Source organism: Sebastes fasciatus, chromosome 10 (assembly GCF_043250625.1).
Source record: "Sebastes fasciatus isolate fSebFas1 chromosome 10, fSebFas1.pri, whole genome shotgun sequence".
Classification (NCBI taxonomy): Eukaryota; Metazoa; Chordata; class Actinopteri; order Perciformes; family Sebastidae; genus Sebastes; species Sebastes fasciatus.
Window position 1 is genome coordinate 27,648,951 of NC_133804.1, and position 27,386 is coordinate 27,676,336.

Here is a 27,386-nt window from a genome sequence, read left to right on the forward strand (position 1 = left end):
TTGGCTTTCAGGTTGTGATTTTCTGACCCACCTGCAGACACTTGAATGCATCACACAATCCATGCTATTCACCTGCATTACTGCACAAAGAGTCATAGTGGTGCTCTGGGAATTCAGAGCTTTTTAGTAATGTTTTGCCATGAAGCATGTAAAAATGTTGCTAACTGTAACTGTGAGTCCATGGGTGGAGTAATCATACGAACTGAAGGAAACTTCCTTGAAGACATGAAAAACACATTCATCAGTCTAAATGCACGAGGTGAGACTAATGTAGTACACAAGACTTGTACATTTACTAAACATACAAAAACAACAGTATGTTTTTTTTAAAGTATTTTATATACTTTTTTTGTCAGAGGGCTTTGAAATGACAGTCGATCGCGTCCCATGATTTCTGGAAGATTGCAGGCCGTCTGCCTTGAAAAGGCTCGGCTGAGAACTCCTTCAAACAAATCAGCTTCTATAAATCTCTTTTCTTCAAAAAGCTATGGCACCAGTCAGTCAGCTAAATAACTACATCTAAAAATACACCCATCATCAACTGAATGTGAGTGGAGCACAAGTGGAATGAGAACCTCACTGAATGAATAAATGCTGTGTGATGAAAGTCCCAAAACAATAAATAGAAAATCTTAAACCTGCATCTTTTACATTAGAGTTGTACAGTTGAGTTTCTACAGTGCATTTTGACACTCTCCCTTAGACAACGAACAGAAACAATTCATCATTTTGAATCATTAGTTTGTTACTAAGAGATTAGAAAACACCATGTGACTCCAGCATTATTCAGATCAGCATAACTGGCACTTTTTTTCTTTTTTTTTTTTACAATTTCTGATGAAATTATTGGCCTCTAAGTGGCGAGTTTAAATGCTCCCATGAGTACGATCAGCAGGTCATATAGAAAGACGGGCAGACGTCCGGCCAGCCCATCGGTGAGTCAGACCGCCAGCCTGCCGGTCTGTATCAGTCAGTGCGAGCGATCAGTGCATCAGTAGTGTGTCGACAACAGACTCAAGTCCTGCTGCGTCGAATCAGATCAACTGGCCCGAGTCTTAAACCACAGCAAGTGGTTCTCAACCTCTTTAAAAACAATCTCAAAAATATTAAATATCATAGCTGATTTGCATATAAGATGTTTTCTACATTCTTTAAATAGTCTTGCAGCTCTCTGGGTCCAGGCCTCTGGGTTGAGAACAAATGCACTCTGGCAGCTGTGGCCTTTTTGCTAAAGCTGGACCTGCTGACGATCGGCGCAGGAATCATTTCTTTCTCAAGTTTGCTATAAGCTGATTTATATTGTAGGAACTGTGGCAAGCTTCATAATTTAAAAAATAAGTCTCCAGGTTTTCCAGGATTTTGGATGACGCTCCTGCAACAGCCAATCACAAGCCAGTGTCGCAATGTCATAATAGTTGCAGCAACACCGTTGACGCTGGCGGCGGCGGCGAGAAATCAGCAAGCTGGTGTTTTTTAAGTATTCAGTTTCATCACATGAACGCCGTCATGACACCACTGAGCATCTAAAGCACTTGGCTCTGTTTGGCCTCCGACATCAGCATCTGTGTGAGCCTCATATCAGCTGATACAGCCACTTGTTATGTGCTTGGCATTTGAAAACTCACCAAGACAAAGTTCTTTTAAGCCCACTATCCGGTGGATATTGTTTCTTATCCAGTGCAACAGTGTCTTTTAAAAGTCAGGATCTCATATATAAAAATGGACATAGCAAACACCCAAAAAACGTCCCAAAAATAACCTCCTCCTGATGCGTTCTTGATTCAGTTAGCTGAGGATTGAGCGCGTCCCGTCCCATTTGGACAGCGTTTATCTGAGGCGTCACTTCTCCGTCTGCCTGCTGAGCTTCAGACAGTGTGAGTCTGTGAAACCGGCTGCCAACGCAGAGCTGATGCTGTGGGAGGCCGCAGGTCATAATGGCTTGTCAATCACTGCGACTCCTGTAGGAGTGAGAAAACTAAAGAGTGAGTGAGAGAAACAGCAACACTCTGTCATATTTATTTCTCTGTGCGATACAGAAATGTTGTCCCGTGTTCAGTGTGATGATCAGACTTGCCTGCGTAGCTGCGTCCGTTGCTCATGTTTGTGGGAATGAGGCTCCACTTGTCTATGGCCGGGTTGTAATACTCCACAGAGGAGAGGTTACAGGAGCCGTCGTCTCCTCCGATCACGTACAGCAGCCCGTTAATGGCACAGACGCCTTGAGGAGAGAATTAGACATTTTGATCATTCAGGATAGAGATCAAATAAAATGTCATCATGTGTTCATCAGGACAAAGAAACGGTATTTCCCCAAATCTGTGAGGTTCCAAAACAGACAATTTTTACATATTTTATTTAAAAGGGTGGGATTTTTTTTTCAAATGGACATAGGTTACCACAGTATGCTAATCAATAAGGTTATGAATAATGTGAACGCTAGCACTAGCTGAGTCAAAGTTAGCTGTACCAAGTTTGGAAATACTTGAAAGGGTTAGTTCTGATTTTTTGAAGTGGGGTTGTATGTATACTCTCGTGTTCTGTGAGGTAAAATTATTATTTTTGTGAATGTAGTCTGGTGGCTTTGAAGACAGCGATTTAACGGCTTCAGTTCCCCGTCCGAAAGGACTGTCTGACGGCGAGGTAAAGCAGATGTGGACGGAAGCAGCAGAAAAACGTATTTTAGCCACCTACAAAGAAAAACAATCAGTTTTACCTCGCCATCAGACAGCCCTTTCTGATGGGGAACTGAAGCCGTTATATCGCTGTCTTCAAAGCCACCAGACTACATTCACAAAAACAGTAATTTTAAGTTGCAGAACAGGAGTTGCTGGTCTACCGCTGCATCGATCGGTTAGTTCGAAAATCAGTTGTAGCTTCATGATTTCGTTCAGGGTTTGATGGGTTTTGTTCTGAGATGCTCTTCTAGACATCAATCTTGTGTCAGCTGCTATTTACAGTTTTGTACCCTGAACGTTAACTTAAAAACATATCTGCTTTTTAATCAATGAGCTTTTGCTGCCTACAGAATGGCTGCTGACTAGATATTTAAAGGTGATCAACTGTTGGAAAAGTCTTGAATCCACAGGATAAAAAACTCAATCGCACCAACAGTAACTACCTATATGTGAAACAATTGGTTGATGGCTGCTGTGTGTCGGTGGTCGTTATCTGACCTGCGTTACGTCGGCACATGTTCATGTCACAGACCAGCCTCCAGCTGTTGGTCTGCGGGTCGTACACCTCAACGCTCTTCCTCACCAGAGGACCGTCATGTCCTCCTGCTGCATACAGGTGACCGCTCAACACACCTACCCCTGGAATTTAGATGTTAATATGTTAAAACACTGGATACATATATGATTTTATTTACAAGCAAGAGGTTGGAACTTGGTGGAACAGTATAATGAGTTGTAATAGTTGTGTTCTTTCTAGGATTTTTGCTCGTACAGTTGCAGACCACCGGGTGGTGCTGTTGCTCCTTAGGAAATACATTGTACCTGATACAGATGACCACAAATAACAGAACAATTATGTTAAGATATTATCAATAATATAAACAAACTTAATCTGATTAAAAATGATTTATCTCCAGTGTGTTAACATGTGTGTATCTCTTTTGGAGAACCACTAGTTGGGGTTAAAGCTGTATTGTTTTGCTGCTCCCTGTGTGTATTATGTATGTAAGGTAGGGTAGAATGTATAGTGTGTGTGTGTGTGTGTGTGTGTGTGTGTACCTGCTCCACTGCGCCGTGTGCTCATGTCAGCTACGTAGCACCACGAATCAGCGACAGGGTCGTACTCTTCCACTGTACTGAGACACTGACGGGATGCTCCATCGTAGCCTCCTACTGCATACAACTTACCTGCAGACACACAAACACACAAACGGTCATTAAAATAAGTGACATTTGAATTTTGGCTTTTCCTTGAAATGACACATGATGTAACCCAAGTCTGTTGTCTCACCATCGACCACCCCGACACCCACACTGCTGCGTCTGGTGTTCATGGAGGCGACGTACAGCCACTCGTTGGTTTTATGATTGTGGGCTTCTACTGTTGACAAACCTGAAGGAGAGAAAAGAACAGAAAGGCAAAGCAGATTAGCAATCAACATCAATAGGTTGGATAATAAGACTGTGTGTGTGTGTGTGTGTGTGTGTGTGTGTGTGTGTTGATCAGCCTGTAGGTGTAAACATTTGCATCCAGCTGGTGTTAAGAGAAGAGAAGAAAATATCTCTCGTGTTTACTGTTAATTCTGTGGTAGCAGTTGTGCTAATGCAAGCAATTACATATAATATCATTTTCCCGGTTTCAGTCTTAAACAAAATAACAGAATTATACAGCTCATATTTTTAACTATGAGTTGTGATTGGACAAGTTATAATCCTCAAGAAACTGACTTTTTCACAAAACAAATGTACGAATATGAGAAATGACTGGTGGTCAAAAATGTTGAGACTTTTCAAGACTAAAAAATGTACAAATCCTTTTTTCCAGACCTGTGTAGGAAGAACCGTGTTTATTTACAGAGTATTTAACTGCTTCAGTTGCAATTGCACAGCCCTTTAGTGTGTGTGTGTATGTTTATGTGTGTGTGTGTGTGTGTGTGTGTGTACCTATGCTGCCGTTAAAGCCTCCCACGGCGTACAGTAAATCCCCCAACACAGCAGCCCCCAGCGTGCTGCGTCTCTCCTGCATGCTAGCCTGCGCACTCCAATGGTCTCTCACTCCATCGTACACATCCACGGTTCGCTCCCGCAGCGAACTGTTGAACCCTCCGACTGCGAACACACGGCCCGCCATGGAAACCACACCTGGACACAGAAAAGGCCAAAATGTGAGAAAGCTGAGAGATAATGTTGGAACATACAATGTTGACCTGCATGAGCTTGGTTAAGGATGTAATCATTATTATTATCTAACTGATCATGTAATAAGAAATAGTATCTTTGTGAAACTCAAATTCTTATAGAGGGTTTGAGTGTGTTCAAAATTGCATACTAACATACTATGTACTACATACTCAATAAGTATGAACTGCATACTGTGCATTAAAAAAACGATTATGGTGTGCCATTACCAGCAGAATTAGCGGACTGAAGAGTCACATACAGCCGTACAAAACACAAACTGACCTGCCCGGCAGCGTCTTGAAGGCAGGTCGGCTACCTGGTACCATCGATCTTCTTGGAAGTCGTAACACTCCACGCTGCGGATCGCCTTAGGAGCCTGACCGCCAACCACGATCATCACCTGCACATAAACACAGTCAGTGTCAGCCAGCTGAATTACAGTGAGTGATACAGCTGCTTTGTTACAAGGTAAATACACATGTATCGTGTACGTTCTATCTGTCTTGTTGAGCGGCGTGTGCGACACTGTATAATATGTGTGTGTTTGTGTACTTTTGGGATGCTGATGGGAGTTCGCGGTCGGGTCCTGTCTGTCTTGATGAGGTGTCGCTGGTCAGCTGGCAGCAGGTGATACTTCATTGCTTCTATGAGGAAATCTTTACAGGTGTTGTTGTTCTTTATCAAAGCCTCTTCCTCCACGATCTGAAACAAAGACCACATTTCAGGGAAACTTTCACCTTTATTTACCAAACAAAACAATGTCACGGGAAATCATTTCCTTTGATTTTTTAATTCAACAAGCAATTTGTTGTAGCAGAAAGGCATAACTGAGCACACTTTATTATCTTCAATAACTTCAGTTATTTCAGTATTTCTTTTACCTGCACCAGGTAATCCCTGGACAGCAGTGGAAGTCTGACATGCTCCATCAGTTTGGGCATGTTCTCCAGACGAGCTGGCTTATCGTGTTTGATCCAAGATATCATCGCCTCAAACACCTACAAGAGAGAGACGGAGAGGAGAGTCACACAGCAGCGAGGGAGGGAACATGAAAGGGTCAAATCAGTTTCATATTTCCTTTAGGCTACATATGTTTGAACAATATAATGTAGACTTCTTAAACTGTTCAGTTCTTTCATTTTAGAACAGATATATTATACATATTTTATTGTATTTTTTCTTACAATCTTATTATTGTTTCTTGACTTTTGTAGCTTTTATTTTCTCTTACTATGTTTATTGTTGGCAATAAACCAAATTGATTAAAAAAATATGACTTGTCAAGGTCAGTACTCTCTTTTAAAAATATAGATATTTTTGTGTGTGTGTGTGAAAAATGTATACTGGGGATGCGAGGCCAGAACTGACTGCAACACTGGAAAGGTTTGGAGAGAGAGAGAGAGAGGGTTTCAGACACCGTTTAACGATCCGACACGCCCGACTACTTTGAGGATTTAACTCACTGATTGTGTGAACTGCTTCGTTCTAGCCGTCGATACCGAGTTCTTTCATAGTGAAACACGGATATCGATTGCTCGTCGGTGCTCCCAGCGGGACGTCAGCATAACAGAGGTGACAGACCTTTGTTCTGCATATTTTTCTATCCAAAATCTACGGCTTCAAATTAACTGATTTACACATATTCACACTTGATCGTCTCCTGTTGGCCTGCGGAGCAGCCACACTAAAGACAAACGGAGCACAAAGGGACGACAACGACGGTAGTTGAGGGAAAAGAGGGCCGTTACTCAACTACTCCCGACACTTTCTTCTCTTCCAGGGTTCAAACTAGAAGATGAAATTCACTCTACCAACAAACAGTATAAACTATTCCCACGTCACATTTACACAGGCCACAAAAATAGACACATGTATAATGCAATACAATGCAGCACACATTTAAACTAATAATGTACTTAGAGGATGCATTATTTATTATATATGTGTGTGTTGCACACCCCAATCATTTGGGGCTAATGTCCATGTATCAGGTATATATCTGGCTTTCCTCAATCAAAGAGATTCTTAGTCGACTAACACTCCTAGGATTTTGTTGATTAATCAATTAGTTGATTTAATCAACTGATCTGTAAAACTGAGTTTCACACAAAGCACCACTTTAAATCTTGTGTGTACCAGAGATGTGCTCAGAAGTTTCTTGGAAATAAGTCATTCAGCATGAAAAAAGCATAAAAAAACGACTAAAGAAATCTTAATCCAAGACCAAAACAACTGATTATTTGACTAATCGACCAATAGGGGGCAGCCCTAATCTGGTGTGAGTATCTGATAAAAAAACAGCCTCAAAATGTGCCACAAATTCGACACAAAAAAAACTGAATAAGAACTTTCAACAAAATGCCACTCCTGTGAAAATGAATGCAAAAGATGTGGGAGGTCTTAGTATCTATACTTTCGCAATGATCCACCCAGGAATAAATCATAGCAGATAATTCAGCAGTAAGTGATCATGGCAGCCAGAATGACACTGAACAGTATGATGACAGCGTGGCTCTCTCTCTCTCTCTCTCTCTCTCTCTCTCTCTCAGTCACTTAAACTGCTGCTGACAGCAGGATGACACACAGATGCTTCCTCAGATCGTCCTGTTGACTGACTAACAGCAGACAGACGTGCCGTCCTCCGGAAGATGTCTGCTGCCAAGGTGAGCTAATCAGACGTATGACGAGGATGACGTCTGTAATGCAGCCACAGATCTTCCTCAGCTCCCACTACGCCTAGAATTTCTTAATCTTGTCTCTTTCACGGTAGACGTTATCTCTGTTATTTTGTGTTCTTTATGAACATAATTCACCCATACGGAAATTAGTAAAGGTGTGTATGTGTGTATGTGTGTGTGTGTGTGTGTGTGTGTGTGAACATCGTGCTGTCTGACCTTCTCCTCTGTGGAAACAGTGAGTTTGTCGCTGGCGATGAGGCCGCACACCTGCTGCAGAGAAAGTCCCAGGTACTCCTCTCCCTGCACCACTTCAGAGAAATGCTGCTCTGAGAGACACAAACATGCAGCGTTACACACAACACACACTTAAATATTCTAGCTTATAAATTCTGTGACATACAGATACGATGCAAAAACAAACATCGGTCAAAGCTCGTGTTTTTGCCCGGGTGTGATTTTCAACATCTAACCCCGTGTCTAGACCGCAAGCATTTTGATGCAACAGATACGCTGTCATGTTAATCTATGCAGCTGTTTACGCCGGCTCCACGCAGGCTCGCGTTTCAGCTCCGTCTCACAGGCGTAACCGCAACCTGAAGCGTTTATTTAAGTCTATTTTTTACAGTAGTACGTGCATTAACGTGAGGTTGATGGCCAACAAACACTACTACTTTCCTACATTACTACAATGTACTACATATTTTAAGGTTTTATTATTATTTTAGAAAAAGGTAACGCCTGCACACTACTCCATACCACAATATCTTTTATCAACGTTTATCCAGGTTTCGCTCCTACTTGGATCTTCATCTGGTAAAAGTGTTTGATAAGTGGAAATCACACCCATATTTATCTATACATACAACATGCAAATAAACTCAATGATGGTTCATCCAAAACACCAGCGTGATAAAAACATTCACAAACAGTTAACAATTTGATTAAGCTCATAAAAACAGTAATACAAAAAGCCATACTTCTAAATATCAAACATGTTTTTTATAAACATTATGTCATATTCATCATCTCATATATCAGAAAAAATACATCACCTACATTCAAAAATATTACATTAAGTTAGAGGAAAATCTTTAATACGTGTGCAGAAATTGGGTTTCAAACATGTTACAAGTTATTTATATCAAATCCCAATATGGAAAAAAGACACCTGTTGTATTTATAACATTTTTGCATTTTTACAAATATGTGTCAGAATCTAAAAACAATATGTTAATAATATAAATGGGATTTGATACAGATAACTTGCTGTTCTTTACTGATGCTGTTCTGATAGCCTTGCACCTATAACTAATCTTCAACTTATTATCATTACTTTAGCTTTTTAAATCATTAAACTTGTATCATATTATCTTTATCGTCTCATTATCTGACCTTGTTCTTTGATTGCGTTGTATCTGATGGCGTGTTTTCTCATGTATTGCTGTTTGTTTATTGATTCCGTTTTGAAAAGTAGCACACAAATAAAGTTTTCTTTAAAAAGTTGCTGTAAAATTCATTGTTTAGTGTGAGATCGTCATCTAGCGGTCAAAATAATTAGATCAGAAATACTCAAATATATCACAGAAAAAACTGCACAGTCCACAGAAAGTCTGGCTGCTCTTTTGCTGCTCGACGATTTGAAATTACGGAAACGGTAGCGACACTTCAGAGTTGCTTCGGTGTTACGGGGTAACACTCTCACTTGTAAGATTTTCCAAAGAGGCATTTTTCAGGGCTGTTGAAACTAACTGTTACATAAAAGAACCATTACCTACAGAACACACATTACACACACATTACACACACACACACACACAGTGGCAAAGATGACTCAAGATCTGTGGTGTGAACATTGAGAAGCTTACCGGCGTATGCGTGGGCCTGGTCGAGAAGCTGCGTGCATGTGTGCAGGTCAGCGAAGGCTCTGATGCCCAGACAGTTGGTGGGGTGAAGCTGAGACTGAAGGAACTCACAACAAACCTGACGGACATCCATCAGCTGGAGGAGGCTGGCTGCTGGCAGCAGAACCTGCGATGACGACACACAAATATATGATATAAAAATACATTTAAAACTGCAACTGGATTTGGTGGAAGAACTTTATTGGACATCCACATACAAAGGAGGTCTGCAGGACAGTTAGTGCACTTTAATACACTGAGCTACTTTTTTAATTCTGCACACCACTAACAGCTCCATTCTGCATCTTTATAGACTGGTTTTACTGTATTCTACAAACAATGTACAGCTTTATTCTGCACTTTAGTCTATTTAAAAATAACAAAAACGCTCTACCTCAGTTCTTAACCCGCATTATATTCCACATTTGACATTTCTTAATATCTATATCTCGTATATTTTATTATCCAGCACTATATCACCTTCTGCACTATATTCACATTTTTAATAGTCCCGTTTCTTCATCTCCTGTTATATTTTTTTTCTGGTATATTTTCTAAACTCTGTACTACGGACGTTTGCCTTTTTACTAATATGTTTGCACTATGGAAACGTGATGCTGGAAACTTGAATTTCCCTTGGGATCAATAAAGTTACTATCTATCTATCTATCTATCTATCTATCTATCTATCTATCTATTCTGAGTCAACTTACAGACTGAAACGTACCAAAACTGTTTTAAAATAATGTTAAAGCAAAATGATTTACCACCCACAGCCAAACATTTAGGAGCATTTGACAGCTGGAGGTCAGTTAGCTCAACTCATTACTTCAACAATGTTAGTTTATTCATTAATTAACCAGCCACTCAAACAACGTGCCAAGCAATCAGTCCAACAAGCAGCCTGCCACTAACCTCTGTACATATCTCCTTTGTAAATCTGTTTATGAAGCAAGCAGAATATTTTAATTGAAATCAATTACGTATTGCCTGTGCAAGGAAAAAATACGGAGTTTGCAACCTAAGCAAAGCTTTGATCTCTACAATGTGTATCTGCCATCATCTGCAACTGGTCGACAGTGTAATGGAGCTAATTGTGTTTTTTAAGAGGGCTCTTTGGCCATGGCTCTCCAGTAGAGCTTTAACGATTAATCGATTAGTTGTCAACTATTAAATCAATCAGTTTGAGTCATTTTTGGAGGGAAAAAAGTAAAATAATTCTCTGATTTCAGCTTCTTAATTTTGAATATTTTCTGGTGTCTTTACTCCTCTATGACAGTAAACTGAATATCTTTGAGTTGTGGACAAAACAAGACATTTGAGGACGTCACGTTGGGCTTTGGGAAACACTGACCGACATTTTTCACCGTTTTCTGACATTTTATAGACCAAACAACTAATCCATTAATCGAGAAAATAATTGACAGATTAATCAACAATAAAAATAATCGTTCATTTGCAGCTCTACTCTCCAGTTTCACCACCTCATCTCTTTACAAGCTCCTCCGTCAGACCTTTACACCGTTAAACAGACAGATCTGGAGTCACAATGAATACACTGATATGTGTTTGCTGCAGAACAACAGCACTTGAGAACAAACCAAATTTCATTTGCCAGCAAGAACAAGGCAAAAAATAATATTGATACTGTGATGCAAGATTAAATATTGTGTGTGAAATGCTCAGCCATGCCAGCTCTGCATTAAAACAATGCAAGGGGCTGTGTTGAGGGAGGCGAGACAATGAAATCAAATCCAGGGAGGCCAGTTTGAGTAACAGATCCATGAGTTTGAGGGTTTATCAGGCACGAAAACACTGGACAGTATGTCTGTCCTCCGCCAAAGAAATCTTTTGTTCGACTAACACTCATACGATTTAGTCGATTAATCGATTAGTTGATTTAATCGTCAGATCTGTAAACCTGAGTTTCTCCACAAAGAATCACACAAAAGCACCACTTTAATCGATTAATTGATCATTGAAATAGTTGGCGATTAATTTATTAGCTAACAAACCTATCCATTAATCGTTGCAGCTCTAATGACAGCAATCATTTTATCTTTTGTCGCTGCAATCGTGAGACAAACACCAGAAATACAGTGCAGCGTTCAAAGTAACAGACCAGGAGTGGGTGCCTGCAGGTACAGTATTCGATGCCTGTTAGTAGGACAGGCAGTCAGTGTGCTGTTGAAAGCATGACACTACCAGACAAAGACACCCTCTGCTACATCCCGACACATAAACTTAACTAGGTCAGTGAGACGGTCTCTGTCTAAACACTCACTCATCCTCTGAGTGTTTATTGTTACTGTCAAATCTGTTGCCTGAGCACAGCTGCCCCGAAGCATCATGTCTCCTAAAGGGGAGCATCAGGCACTCTGAACCTCTGCTGTGACAACCCAGCGCGCACACACACACACACACACACACACACAAACAGGACTGTACTGTATTGTACAGTGAGAACACACAGTTCAAAGATGTTAAAGGATAACTTCAGTATTTTTCAACCTGGACCCTATTTTCCTATGTTTTTGTGTCTAACTGATTAATAGCAACACTAATTTCTTAACTTGGTCCAGTATTGAGGGAGAACGCTGTAGACGGCAGCTGCTCGCTATTGGGGTAAGCTGTCACCGTCATTTACGTCCACTAAAAGTGCTTGTTTTTGCCATGACAGGCTTTGATTGTTATTATAAGGGTCTGACAACATTAAGGAAAGAGTCTCACTCAAGAAGAAGTCTGAAATCTGGCGAGGTGACGTGTTGCCGGAAGACAACGGTGGAATAGTGGACATGAGTGCCAGCCGGGTAGAGTTTGTTGTAGCTTAGTGTTATCTAAAAGTTTTTGAATGTCATGGCTAAATATTTAGATGAGTTCAACAATGTGGATGAGGTCTTTGAATTCGATGGCTGTCTGTATTTATTTGAGCCAGAGTATACGGATATTCAGAGACTTCTCCTTGAGCTGGACGTGGACACAATAATAAACAAACCGGAACAATAGAAAGGTAAGAGACAGATTTTATTTCTCTGTAGGGTCCTTTCCATAATGTTGTCAGACACTTATAATAACAATCTGAGCCTGTCAGTGACAAAAACAAGCACTTTTAGTGAACGTTATTTTACATTGACGCTGCTCACTTGTCGTTATCCCTCAATAGTGGACCAATTTCAAAAATCGTTGTCCCTACGTGTCACTACGATGTGGGAAAATAGGGTCCAGGTTGATAAATTTACCCTTTAGAGTAAAAACAATCTTATACTGAATACGAGCCAATGGTCAAAACACACACATTGAAGAGTGAGCCAATCAGAGAGGCACGCTGCTAACAGTGGGAGGATTTCCTGCCTCTCTCCATGCAGACTTCCTGTGTTAATAATCAGAGGAAGTTTCCTGCCGGCAGCTTGATCCTGCTGCATTTATTCAACCCTGCGTCAGAGCCATGCAGCTACCGAGAGCTAATGCCACCGAGACAAACAAGGCCTCAATCCAGCTGCTTTCACAACCATTACCAGCTCTTCTTGTGATAAACACCTGCCTCTCAGGCAGGTTCACTAAAGCCAGTCTGGAAAAACGGAAAAAACAAAACAGTTAAAGTGATCAGAACTTAAAGGATCAATTTCCCAAAAACTCTGATGACTTTAAAATCATGAAAAAGTTAATAAAACAATATTTTTATCAACCAACTTTCTGGTTCTTTCTTTTTTCCCTCATTTAGTCTCAGATTCTGATTTTTTTCTCCGCTTTCTTGCCTTAAATTGTATGTAATTTACTGAAACATAACTTTGTTTTGAAAGGTACTCAAATACTGAAGGATGGGCACAAACTAGATTTTCAATCTTAATTCGGTTGTATTCTTTTATCTAAAAATTCGCTCCACATTGACAAAAAAAGGGGGTTAGACACTGCTATAACTACTGTATCCACTGCACACAGAATTCATGGAAATCTCTTTGAAATTCCTGAAAATAAAGACCAGTTAAAACTAGCTTGTTGTGCTGTTGCTCTGACTTTTGCCAAAAACCAAAGCACACAGAAAAAAGTCAAGACAGCAGCTGTAAGACAAGTTTCCTTCTCCACAACAAGGGAGCTTTATAACTATGACTAATGCTGTGAGCCCAGATCGTTTTGCCCGGAGCAGCAACGCTACTTTGATTTAATTATCCAAGCTGTAAAACTGCAAAAACAATTGTGGGAAAAATGAACTGAGCTAGTGTGCTGGTTCCCAGGCAGAAACATGTTAAACTCTTCCAAAGTGAACCCTCCAACAGAGGAGAGGAAAAGCTGAGAGGGACACAACTCACAAAAAGCCTTGTAGGATAAACAATGAGAAGAGGCTGCTGATTTCCCTCCAATTCTGTTACTGCTGCTGATATATGACATCAATGTTTTTAAAGCCAGACTTGGAAACAAGGTAAAAGCCCCCATAACAGTTAAAAGAAAGAAAAATCATCAGGTAAAAACAGGAAAAAAACGTTTTCACTCACTCTCACTCCTCCACTTCCTTCTCACTCTCCTTCTTCACAAACACTGCACGGTACGGCTTTGCTCGACTCGACTCACTTTGGGTGCCAGTCCCTTTCTCTAGCTAGGATAATACCCCCTCAGTGTCGGTGGAATTCTCAGCTGATCGCCATAGCGATGAAGCGTGAGACTGCTGTGACATCATCTTCAACGGGAAACTTGCTCAATCATTTCAATGGCAACCAAACAGAGTTCGAGAGAACATCTGCACTTTGTCAATTGTGCGGCATAATGTACGTAGTGTGTACGACGTAGTGTGTACGGCGTAGTGTGTACGGCGTAGTGTGTACGGCGTTGTGTGTACGGCGTTGTGTGTACGGCGTTTATTCTGGATGTCCCGTGTCGCGCTAATGATGATTCTCTCTGACCAACCGAGTGGTCAGCAGTGTTTTAACTCCACCTTCTGGTGTTGGCTCGGTTCACTTTGAAACTCAACAAAAAAATGGTACCAAGAATGGAGCGGTTCTGTTATCTATTATACCATCCACAACTTTTTCTAATGGAAACATAAAAATAACCGTTCTAATGTGTAAAGAACTGAACTGAACTGAACTGAACGGGACTGGACTGCTTGATGGAACTTGGCTTAAGACACACTCTCTGTCTCACCTGGACGTTGTCCTCGGTGACCTCTATCTCAGCTGTGTAGATGTAGTCGACCAGCTTCCTCAGGGTCTGTCCGTCCACCTCTCTGATCTCCACCTGATGGGCCTTACTCTCACTCATATCACCTACAAAACACACACACACACATCAGATAGGATGCCAAGCAAACAACAGTGTGTGTGTGTGTGTTAGCGGTCCAATGGTTCAACAAGCCCACGGCTCGGTTTGTTTTGCACATTAGGGAGAAGGAAAACGTAAGCATTTCCAATGTGTTTGAACTCCAGAATATATAGATTGATTGATAGTAATGAATGATATTCCTACATTATATGAAGCCATAACACACAGATGTTTCACATGAAATAAGGCAGGCTATTTAATGGTTAAGTAGGCTTATGTTCAGATAATTGTCTCTTCTATGTCTACGTCACCTCATCAAATAATTAGTAGACATAAATATGTATTTAATAGTGTTGCAACTGGTCAACGAGTCCACGGTTCAGTTTGTACAGTTATTGAACGGATCGGTTTTGCATCCCTAGTATATGTGTTTACCTGTGAACATGGCACAGAAGTAGGGGCTACAGGACGCCAGGACCACCCTGTGAGCAGGCACTTCAACGCTCCCCGCCACCAGCTGGACGTCACACAGCATCTTTTTACTGAAGTACGAGAAGAAACAAGAGCGTGAGAAAGAGAGAGAAAACGTGTTGGTGATAACTGTCTGCAAACATACAAACAGGAGCCAGGAAAAAAGAGCATCTTTAGAGGAAAGTATGGAGGACGACTGCCAGCAAATGTGCCAATGAAGGTATTAATATCCAGTGTTATACTTAAAAACTCCTACAGAAGATATGCATTTGATGCAGTTGAGGTTTCATGTTTCAATATCACTATCTAATCTATCTATCTATCTATCTATTACATAGGCTACATAATTATGTGAGATGTAAGGTTTTCTTTTTGGCGAGGAAAAACTGGCATGGCCATTTTCAAAGGGGTCACTTGACCTCTGACCTCAAGATATGTGAATGTAAATGGGTTCTATGGGTACCCACGAGTCTCCCCTTTACAGACATGCCCACTTTATGATAATCACATGCAGTTTGGGGCAAGTCATAGTCAAGTCAGCACACTGACACACTGACAGCTGTTGTTGTCTGTTGGGCTTTAGTTTGCCATGTTATGATTTGAGCATTTGTTATGCTAAATGCAGTACCTGTGAGGGTTTCTGGACAATATTTGTAATTGTTTTGTGTTGTTAATTGATTTCCATTAATAAATATATACATACATTTGCATAAAGCAGCATATTTGCCCACTCCCGTGTTGATAAGAGTATTAAATACTTGACAAATCTCCCTTTAAGGTACATTTTGAACAGACAAAAACATGTGTAATTCATTTGTGATTAACTATGGACAATCATGTGATTAAATATTTGAATCAATTGATAGCCTTAATTATTTCCAAGACAATTTTGAGCACATCTCTGGTATGTAACTCTGGTAACACTCACAAAATCTTATGAATGTTAGTCGACGACTAAGAATTTCTTTGGTTGAGGACAGCCCTAGACTTTTCTGCTCAATAATATAACGGTTTCAGTCAGGAGTAATTCAATGCTGCAGTGACATTTTGAGACGAGCCAGGTGAACCAAGGAGGATTCTTGTGTTAATAATTTTTTTCTGACCTTTCAAAGCCGACTACAGCCTCTTCATTCACACACTAATAAAAATGGCCTTTCCGTCGGGAGGACAAACGACATTGTCAGCAACAACTCACCTCCTCAGGTCGTTCATCAGCTGGAAGGCCTTCCTCATGTGCGTCTGGTTGAAGGTGTGCATCCCTCCATTCACCGTGTCCTCCTCTGAGTCCGTGTTGCAGTTTGGACGTGGCGAGGCCGGTGTGGCCACCAGACTGGTGAGACATGAGAGGCAAAGAGTCTGGGTCAGTGGAGATAGACGGTGACCCGAACAGTTACACGGGCTACTTTCTGGGTCATCTCTAGGGTTACACCTTGGGACGCGATACTCGATAATAACAATGGTAAGAGTTTTTTTTATACATTCTTGTTTTGTCGCTGTTGTCAGACTATACTGAAGCTTTTTTATCACATACTATATTATGACTTTTTTATGACTATGACTTTAACATACTATGCTTTTTTATGACAAAACTTTATTATGATGTATTGATGTAAATTAATGTATGGTATACTATACTCTTTTTATGACTTTTTATGATTTTTATGAGATTATATTAGGATTTGTTATTACATACTATAGTGTGACATTTTAATGGCATTTTTTATGACATACTATATAATTTTGGCATTTCACACCTCATATATTACATTCATTATTCACTTTCCTGACGTCATACCTGCACTAGATAACCATTTAAGCATGCCTAGGGATTCGAGGATCCCTGTTGAAATCAACATCATTGTTTGACACCATTCCTTGACCCACATCCTTCAATCATATTCTTAAATCACGGTGACTTTTAAAAAGACACCCTGACACACCATGAAAAGACCAAAACCAACAATGCGTTAGTCTGTCTCTCAGAACTTTCTGACCTCTCTAATCTGTCTGTGGCTCATTGAAAATCTAGTAACAAATATATGGTTTCATTATTCAAAAAAGGCTGAATAATTTCCTGAAACAGCTGGTCACTACAGTTTTTAGCAAATGTTACACAGTAGGGGTTGGGCGATATATCAATATTATATAGATATTGTGATTTGAGACTAAATGACGTCTTAGATATTGGATGTTGTAATATCGTAATATGGCATAAGTGTTATCTTTTCCTGTTTTTTAAAGGCTGCATTACAGTAAAGTGATATCATATTCTGAATTGACCAGATTGCATAGCTCCACTTAGTCATTATATCCACATTACTGATGATTATTTATCAAACCAATGGTCAAACCTACAGTATCGTCGCAATATTGATAGAGGTATTTGGTCAAAAATATTGTGATACTTGATTTTCTCCATGTCGTCCAGCCCTATTACACAGGAGTCATAATGCACTTTTTTTTTAATTTCATGGGCTATTTGGGGATTTATACATTATTATGACATACTTATATATAAAAATAAAAAAACCTAAGCATTCTTATAGTGATTTGGAGGTCAAATACCATGGCAACGGTCGAAGCTTCGAAGATTCAAAGCATTCAGGTCAGCACTAGTTCATAGTAATAACAAGTCCAACTATGTTGCCCACAGATGTGTTTTTGGACAACTATGATGTCATTAGCACAGAAGAATATCAGACTTTGACTACACAGAAAATATCTAATGACTGGGATAGATGTTTGTTTGGTTTTTCATTGGATTTGTTGACAATAAGAAAAACACAGCGGCCTTATCCTTTAAGCCCTCCTCAGACGGATACTCAAAGGAAAGAGGGGAAAACAACAATATTTCCTGTTTGCCAAATGTTTCACAAAGCAGAAGAAAAAACCTGCTGTTTTTTTTTATCAAACCATGAGGAATCAAAGCCAAGAAAATACTTTTGATAACATCTGAATTAAGTTTTAAATTAAGCTTTTAACTAAAAGTGACCTGCACTGTGGCAGGAAAAAAACACCACCCTGAACTGATCTAAAGGGACATTTTCTAGGTTGTAATGTGTCCATGTGTTGTTAGTAAATAAATAAATAACTGTATGTACAGTACTGTTTGTTATCTTGACTCAATCACCCTTCTTTTGTCCCACACAACTCAATAACAATAAATAATGATCAGCAGCAACAACCCCCGTCATTATTATGTTAAATCACAACATCAGTTAGTCTGTAAACTAATCAGTGTACAATCATGACTCTAGTTTACAGAAATATTGTCTCTTTTTATCCAAATATATATAAAAAGTTGAATAAAAATGTTTGTTACATAAAGGAAAGAGGGAAAAACAATATTTCCTGTTTGCTAAATGTTTCATAAAGCAGAAGAAAACCTGCTATTGTGGAATCCTAACCCAAGAAATATTTTTGACAACATGTGAATTAAGTTTTAAATTAAGCTTTTAACCAAAAGTGACCTACACTGACCTGAAAGCAGTAGGCAGAAGGAAAACATCACCCTGAACTGATCTAACAGGACGTTTTCTAGGTTTTAATGTGTCCAATTTGTTGTCAATAAATAAATAAATAACTCTATGTACAGTACTGTTTGTTATCTTCACTCAATCACTCTTCTTTTGTCCCACACAACCCAATAACTGTTTGAAATAATAATAATAATAGTAAGAAGTAATGATGCAGCAGCAACAAACCTCATTATTATGTTAAATCACAACATCAGTTAGTCTGTAAACTAATCAGTGTGCAATCATGACTCTAGTTTACAGAAATCTTGTCTCTTTTTTGTCCAAATACATAATAAAAGTTGAATAAAAATGTTTGTTACACAAAGGAAAGAGGGGAAAACAACAATATTTCCTGTTTGCCAAATGTTTCATAAAGCAGAAGAAAACCTGCTGTTTTTTTTTTTTTTATCAAACCCAAGAAAATACTTTTGATAACATGTAAATTAAGTTTTAAATCAAGCTTTTAACCAAAGATGACCTGCACTGTGGCAGCAAGAAAACATCACCCTGGACTGTTCTAAAGGGACATTTTCTAGGTTTTAATGTGTCCAATTTGTTGTCAATAAATAAATAAATAACTCTATGTACAGTATTGTTTGTTATCTTCACTCAATCACTCTTCTTTTGTCCCACACAACTCAATAACTGTTTAAAATAATAATAATAGTAAGAAGTAATGATGCAGCAGCAACAAACCTCCTCATTATTATGTTAAATCACAACATCAGTTAGTCTGTAAACTCATCAGTGTGCAATCATGACTCTAGTTTACAGAAATCGTGTCTCTTTTTTGTCCAAATACATAATAAAAGTTGAATAAAAATGTTTGTTTTGAGTTTGCAGAGCTTCAAGTTGGCATTCAGGCTAGCTGTTAGCATTGCTGATCATTTAACTTCATTGCTAACATTGATAGCTTAACTGACATAAATCATTGATTAGGAACTAATTTAGTGAGCCTGTAAACATTGAGTTTAATGTCTATAAGCAACGACTTGATGACAGTTTTGAATATCTACATGTTAACTTGTGTTAGCAACTTAAACTGCATCAGCTGGGCAGCTAACGATGCTAGCTAACTAACCGATGCTAACTAGTCAACAAAGCTAGCTAGCAGGAAGCTCTGGGGATGTCTATCTGTGTGGTGGATTTATGGAGCATGTGGGGTAAAATATTCTCTAACAGATGTAGAAGCAGCAGCATGAATCACAGCTTTACAGAATAATCCCTACACTGAGCCACTGAGCAGACTCACCCCAACGACACACCGTCCATCCTCCCGGAGTCAGAGACAACAGCAGCAGGCATGAGGCTGAGCAGCCACAGTCAAAGAGCGAGTAACACCAAGATGATTCACTCCGCACTGACGACGAGAAACGGACATGCAGTTAGTATTCTGGTGTGGGTATGAGTGACTGTGCAACAAAAGACTAAAGAAGTTCATTTATGTATTGATGATTATCTTTATTGAAAGTTCCCAGGTATACAGGCTACAAAACAATAAATGTAAAATAATAAACCATAGGAATTGTGATATAAAAACAGCTCATAGACAAAGAAACATAGTACAGCGCAAGATATACATTCCTGCACATTTAACACATATTTTATCTTAGTGACCATGGAAAAAAATGTATATATTTCCTAAAATATTGTGAACTTCATTTCTTCCAGTTTCAAATGAAATATGGCTGCAACTAATGATTATTTTAATTAGCAATTAATTTAGCGCATAATTTTCCAGATTAATCGATTAATCGTTTGGTTGAAAAAAAATTGTGAAAATACTGATAATGATTGTCCTGAATGTCTTAAGTTGTTTTGTCCTACCAACGGTCCAAAAACCTAAAGATATTTACAATGATTTAACATAGAAAAACCTCACAACATATCCACACATTCAGCATTTATTTCTTTACACTATTTATATTGTTTACAACTTTTGTATATAGACATTTTATGTTGTTGGTCACTGGTTTATGTATTTTTGTTATAATATTTATATAAACACACCTATTTTTTTTTTTTACTTTATGTGTACATAATAATCCTGTCTATTCCTCTTATCCTGATCTAAACACTGTCAGATACTTGTCAGAAAACATAACCCTTACTTAACTCAGTATATGTTTACATCCTAGATCCTACCACACTTTGTAATGCTTAATTTAGTACATGTTTGCATCCTACCGCATCTTATATTCAGATACATTATTTGTAATGTAATTTATCAACTGCACTACCGATACATGTGCAATATGTGCTCTTATTACTGTGCAATAACTCACTGCCTTGATTGTACTGTACACTGTCTTGACCGTATTGTAATTGTATTGTCTAATTTGTATCATAGGTCAACATTTCTAGTTACAGGTATATACTGTATATTTATTTATTTTATTAAGTGGTTTAGGTTAAGCTTGTATTGGATAAAGGTTTTTATCTTTTATACTGTACTGTTTTATACTGTTATCATTGTTCCAAGCTGTTATTTCTATTTCTGTGTAAGTACAATGAGAGAGATGCATAAAACCAGAGTCAAATTCCTTGCGTGTATGTACTTGGCAAATAAATCTGATTCAGAAATAACTATCCAATGGTGTGAAAATCCCCCTCTCAGTTATTTTTAATCAAGGCTCGTGATCTATGTTTCGTTCAATTTTAGCTTTTTTTAAATCTTTTTTTTATATGTGTTATTTGATATTGCCTCATATTTCTTTTATAGAGTATGTTGTCTTAAGCCTTATGTCTTATGTACAACACTTTGAATTTTCTTTTCAAAAGGTGCTATACTTGCTTTGCCTTGCAGAAACCATGATTTTAAAAAAATGAAGCCATAACATCCATAATTTATCAGAATATGTAGTAATATGTTGCCTACTTAAGTTTGACAACAGAAAGATTTGCTCCAGAGCCTTATTTTCGTATCCAGAAATAGGGTCAGAGTGAGAGCTTACACTTTTTCCTACTCTCTCTGCTACTAGTGCACATAATCTTGTAGGTGAACACCTACAAGATTTATAAAAAAATAGATCTCCCCTACAATTTCATTCATTAACTGCAGTTACATCCCAACACCACCAAAATAAACCTATTAGATGAGATTTGTAAAGATGACACACACACAAGGGGAGTCCAAAGGAGTTATGAATCAAGTGAAGCAAAGTTTTCTGCATGTGTGGGGGGGTTTTTGAAGGTAAACTCAGCACTATTTTCTGGAGAAAAAAAACGGTTAAAGATACAAGAAACAATCAAAAGCAATATAAAAATAATTTTAAAAGGATAAAATTGCTAATTAAATAAGGAAATCTGTATATTTCACGCTGTGTCCATGTGGGCCATAGTGAATATAATGCCATTTGCTTAATGGCTCATTGTATGCTATCAGAGGACAAAGTCAGCCAAAAACTACTACTTTTGATGCACACAAGTAGCTTCTTCTATCAAGTAAATCCTTGCATTTATGTTGGGAAAAAAGTTTTGACTCCCACAAAAATTATTTTTGGGGAATAAGGTCAAAGAAGTGTCATGTTGTCATCTTGTGTGATTCCCATACTGAAAAAAAAAATATATTATCCATGACTCTGAACTTTTACTGGAAAATGTATGTGTATATATATTTTTTTAAGAGTATTTTTTAATCATTACGCAGTCGAAAATGCATTTTTTTTTAGTTAAACCTCACTTTGTTTTCAAGAAAGAAATGGAACTATATATTAAGTCAATAACTTAGGCAAAAAACAAAACAGCTAGTAAAACAGTTAGATTGTGCTCCCATTTTAATTTTATTTCTAAAGTTTAAATTATTTATTTAGATGAACCCCTGGCATGTTTTAAGTTGCTTTATTTAATTAAAAAAAAAATATGTATCTCTTCATTTCCTCTATGTATTATATACCTATGTGTAAGTATGTTTATTGTATTGCTCACAGATTTAGAGAAAGATCCTTGCCAGTATAAAATGGCCGATTAACTGAAAAATGCATGACTTGACAAGCAACACTCCCTCCTGGTGGAAGCTTTATGAACTCAATTATAAAAATCAAGAGTATCAAACTCCCAACTATACCAGTGATTTTTAAATATTGAAATATAACCCCACAACGATTTGAATTAAGACTGCGAGATTAAAGATAGATTTTCAAAACATTAAAAACTTTAATAAAAGCAGAATCAAACATAAGGGTGAACTGAACACGTGGATTTTTCAAAAACAGTTTTTTAATCTAAACAAAAAGCCTTGTAAATGGGACGGGTGGAAGAAAAAAAAAAGAAATTTACAGATAACAAAAACAAATCCGTGACATTTTTTCCTCCTTTTTAAAAAAATAATAATAAAAAAAAAAAAATCACGAAAGTGTTTTTAAGATCAAGAAACTCAACAAGCAACCAGAGTCCCATGCTGTCCCCGACACTGCCACCAACATTACCTAAAAACCCTGAGTTCATGATGCAAAAATAACAGACACACAATCTGGCTGGTTTGCAAGACAAACAAACTCAATTTTTGTTTTGAGTTGAGAAGCAGTGACTGACTTTTACAAATGGTTTCAAAGCAAGTCTTTTCCCCACCCCCCCACAAAAAAAACCATAACAAAATTCTCAAATTTCTTAGTATTAAAGTCCATAATGTGTTGGAATAACAGGACAAACTCAATTTAAACTCAATTTTTGTTGAGTTGAGAAGCTGTGACTGACTTTTACAAATGGTTTCAAAGCAAGTCTTTCCCACCCCTCACAAAAAAAAAACATAACAATTCCCAAATTTCTTAGTAGTAAAGTCCATAATGTGTTGGAATAAGAGGACAAACTCCATTTGTCAATTTTTGTTGAGTTGAGAAGCAGTGACTGACATTGGCTTTTACAAATGGTTTCAAAGCAAGTCTTTTCCCCCAACAAAAACATAACAAAATTCCCAAATTTCTTAGTAGTAAAGTCCATAATGTGTTGGAATAAGAGGACAAACTCAATTTGTGTTTGAGTTGAGAAGCAGTGTGACTTTTACAAATGGTTTCAAAGCAAGTCTCCCCCCCACACAAAAAAACATAACAATTCCCAAATTTCTTAGTAGTATAAAGTCCATAATGTGTTGGAATAAGAGGACAGATGATGGGGGTCCAGGATCCAGAGAGGACAGTCTCATTCATTCCATGTGTGTGTGTGTGTGTGTTGGGGGGGTGATGATGATGATGGGCTCCCTTAAAACTGCAACAAAGACCCCTCAATGTAATGTGTGTAAATGTAAATTCAAGTTCGCTGTAATCAGGATTTACCCCCATGAACACAAAACCTTGGGACTTCTTTTTTTTTTTTTTTAATAGCCACCGCTGAATCCACCACCGCCGCCGCCTCCACCACCTCCACCCCGGCCGTAGCCACCTCCACCGCCGCCTCTGTTGTACGGAGCACCGCTCCTGTAGGAGGAGGAGGAGGAGTAGGAGTTGCCCCCTTTCACTGCACCATAACTGGATTGCTGCTGTCCGTAGCCATCGCCAAAGTCACCATTACTATACCCACCCCCCATTTGGTTGTCGTATCCCCCTTCCTCGTAGCCTCCGTATCCTCCTCCTTCTCCACCACCTCCGTTATACCCCCCTCCATAGCCGCCACCGCCGGCGCCGCCGGCGCATCCGTAGCCGCCGCCACCTCCGTAGCCACCACCGGCTCCGTAGCCACCGCCGCCTCCGTAGCCACCACCGCCGCCTCTACCTCCGCCATACGGCATCCTCCCTCTACCTCGCCCTCCGCGTCCACCGCCATTTCCAGTAGACATCTCCTGCTTGGTCAGCGCCTTCTTCACCTCCACCTTGTTGCCGCTGATGGTGTGGTACTTGGTGAGCACCGCTTTGGTGGCGGAGTCGGTGTCCTCGAAGAAGACAAAGCCGAATCCCCTCTTCCTGCCGGTCTGCTTGTCGGAGATAATCTCGGCCTTCTCCACCACGCCGAACTGCGAGAAGTACTCGGTGAGGTGGTCCGCCTCGATGTGGTCTTTAACTCCACCGACGAATATCTTCTTCACGTTGGCGAGGATGTCCGGGTTGTGAGCGTCTTCTCTGGATATCGCCCGCTTCAGCTCCACGTCGCGGCCTTCCACCACATGTGGGTTCGCCGCCATTGCTGCGTCGGCCTCCTGCGGCGTCGAGTAGGTGATGAAGCCGAAGCAGCGGGAGCGTTGGATCTGCTGGTTCATCACCACCACGCAGTCGCTGAGCGTGCCGAACTGCTCGAAGTGTTTTCGGACGCCATCCTCCGTCGTCTCCACGTCCAATCCTCCGACGAAGAGCTTACAGTATTTCGTCGACATGATGATGTTTCTTGTTTAAACTGCTCCGCGAGAGAAAACCAACCGTCTTCTTCTTCTTCAATGAGCGGGCGTCAGGGCGGGCCGTTGGACTTCACTCTGCCCTTTCGTAAGACGTATCGCTCGCTGATTGGTCAGCTTGAAAAAATCCGCGCTCTGATTGGCTGAAGGGCGAATCACGTTGATGTTGCCTTCAAGTGGTGTCGGAAATCTTAGATCCGATTGCTAAAAAAGAAAGAGGACTCGTGTGTTTCAATCATTTCAAACCCTTTTCGTTTTGTTCTAGTACAAAACAAAGCACATTAATAACATACATATATGTATTAGAAATACAAAGCATAATTCAACCACGGAGTACAGCATTAATGATGGCTATTTAAATATAACAGCCACCACGCTTTAATCATCTTAAAGTCCCCATGCTCTTTAAATACACCAGAAACCGCCATTTTACTTGTACTACATAATGAAAATGAAAATAACTTTATAAATTAAAGTAATCTTTATTTATTAACTTATTTATAATGCAATTTGAAGGATATATAAAAAAAATAAAAAATACTAATTTATATGGGCTGGTGTGTAGCCTAGAAAGTAGCATAATCCAACTGATTGAAGCCTTATTTTAAATGTATATTATATTATTTAATTTTGCCTAACAAATAAATTGTTCCACAAAAGTAACCTTTATTTATTAACTTATTATTATAATGCAATTTGAAGGATATATCCAAACATATTTACTAATTGATATGGGCTTGTGTGTGGCTTAGAAAGTAGCATAATCCAACTGATTGAGGCCTTATTTTAAATGTGTATTATATTATTTCATTTAATAACTTTAATTTTGCCTAACAAAGAAATTGTGTTAACATAATGTCCTCATTTATTTATTGCTTCAGGACATGAGATAAGTGGCCACACATGTCTTGAACCCATAGCCAAAAATATAGCCTAAAAATCACAATCACAAATAGCACATCATTTTCTGTACAAAATGTAAATTTATACGACTGTAAGCGTTTAACATGTGCTACTCTGTGGTTGTGAACTTCTGTCTCTTCAAATCTTGCTTTCAATTGTCTCGGAAATCTTAGATTCAATTGCTAAAAAAGAAAGGGGACTCGTGTGTTTCAATTATTTAAACCTTTGTGATCCTTCCTTTTCTCTAGTACAATAAAAGCACATTAATAACATGCATAATAAGCATAATTCATAAATAATACTGTGCAACCACCGAGCATAGCATTGATGATGCCTATTTTAAATATAACAACCATCACGCTTTAATCATGTTAAAGTCCCTATGCTCTTTAAATACACCAGAAACTGTCATTTTACTTATACTACATAATGAAAATGAAAATAATTTTATAAATTGAAAGTAAGCATTATTTATTGACTTATTTATAATGCAATTTTGAAGGATATCCAAACAGATTTTTACTAATTTATATGGGCTGGTGTGTGGCTTAGAAAGTAGCATAATCCAACTGATTGAGGCCTTATTTTTAAATGTGTATTATATTATTTCATTTAAATACCTCAAATTATGCCTTACAAAGAAATTGTTCCACAGGGCAGAAGTGTTAACATAATGTCCTCTAGCTGTAAATGTATTTGCATTTATTTATTGCTTCAGGACAGAGAGAAGTGGCCAAACAGGTTTTGAACCTATAGCAAAAATATAGCCTAAAAGGAAGAACAAACACTGCCAACCTCAAATCACACATGACGCAGCTTTGGTTTCTTTGATGAACTAGGTGATTTCTGCTCTTTTCTGTACAAAATTTAAATTGTAAGCGTTTAACATGTGCTACTCTGTGGTTGTGAACTTCTGTCTCTTCAAATCTCGTCTTCATTTTGAGTTAATATGACTGATCAGTGCTTTTATAAGTTGTGAAATGCAGTTAAATGATGGTGATTAAATCAGCTCTGAGGTGGCTTTGAGAAGTCACATCAAATCAATCTTATGCATGTAGTCCAACATCGCAAATCAGCCTCAAGGGACTTTATAATTTGTACAGCATACAACATCCTCTGTCCTTAAGACTCTTGATTTGGATAAGCCAAAGCTCCCTTAAAAAACCTATAATGGGGATAAACAGAAGAAACCTCGGGAAGAGCAACAGAGGAGGGGGATCCCTCTTTGCAGGACGGACAGACAAAATGTTCACACTTAAACATAATGTCCTTTTGCTAGGCCTATTTATTTATTATTTCCGACAGGAGAGCTGGTCACATTGGGGAAACTATAGCAAAACTATAAAACGAAGCACCAACACCAACATTTGTTTTTTATATATACAGTAAATAGTGCTAACCCACTTCAGCCTCAGAGGGCTTCAGTTTAAGTTACCTAAAGTCAGTCTTTTCAAGTGAAATTTGTCTCAGATCCCTTCCCCCATGCT

At 38.8% G+C, this 27,386-nt stretch overlaps 2 protein-coding genes across 2 annotated transcripts; both read right to left on the bottom strand.

Moving 5' to 3' along the window:
- Positions 1-330: 330 nt before the first annotated feature.
- On the bottom strand, positions 331-20,066 carry klhl3 (kelch-like family member 3). The gene is made up of 15 exons (XM_074649238.1): positions 19,930-20,066; positions 16,355-16,489; positions 15,124-15,230; positions 14,572-14,693; positions 9,400-9,562; positions 7,751-7,860; positions 5,738-5,854; positions 5,409-5,558; positions 5,139-5,256; positions 4,620-4,817; positions 3,967-4,068; positions 3,735-3,863; positions 3,174-3,314; positions 2,075-2,218; positions 331-1,958 (listed from the first exon to the last, which is right to left on the bottom strand). The coding sequence occupies exons 1-15, from the start codon at positions 19,980-19,982 to the stop codon at positions 1,930-1,932; spliced, it is 1,818 nt and encodes a 605-aa protein (XP_074505339.1). The 5' UTR covers positions 19,983-20,066; the 3' UTR covers positions 331-1,929.
- Positions 20,067-22,999: 2,933 nt separating this feature from the next.
- Positions 23,000-25,064, bottom strand: LOC141775654 (heterogeneous nuclear ribonucleoprotein A0-like). Its single transcript, XM_074649241.1, has one exon. The coding sequence runs from the start codon at positions 24,976-24,978 to the stop codon at positions 23,989-23,991; it is 990 nt and encodes a 329-aa protein (XP_074505342.1). The 5' UTR covers positions 24,979-25,064; the 3' UTR covers positions 23,000-23,988.
- Between the last annotated feature and the right edge of the window lie 2,322 nt (positions 25,065-27,386).

What these genes read in the sequence shown, in the direction of transcription:
- klhl3 (XM_074649238.1), bottom strand. Translation starts at nt 19,982, where the DNA reads ATGCCTGCTGCTGTTGTCTCTGACTCCGGGAGGATGGACGGTGTGTCG. An exon ending in CTGTTTCCACAGAGGAGAAG is followed by an intron (nt 5,855 to 7,750) that starts GTCAGACAGCAC and finishes TCTCTCTTGTAG; the next exon opens with GTGTTTGAGGCGATGATATC. An exon ending in AGGCTTTAACGGCAGCATAG is followed by an intron (nt 4,069 to 4,619) that starts GTACACACACAC and finishes TCTCTCCTTCAG; the next exon opens with GTTTGTCAACAGTAGAAGCC.
- LOC141775654 (XM_074649241.1), bottom strand. Translation starts at nt 24,978, where the DNA reads ATGTCGACGAAATACTGTAAGCTCTTCGTCGGAGGATTGGACGTGGAG.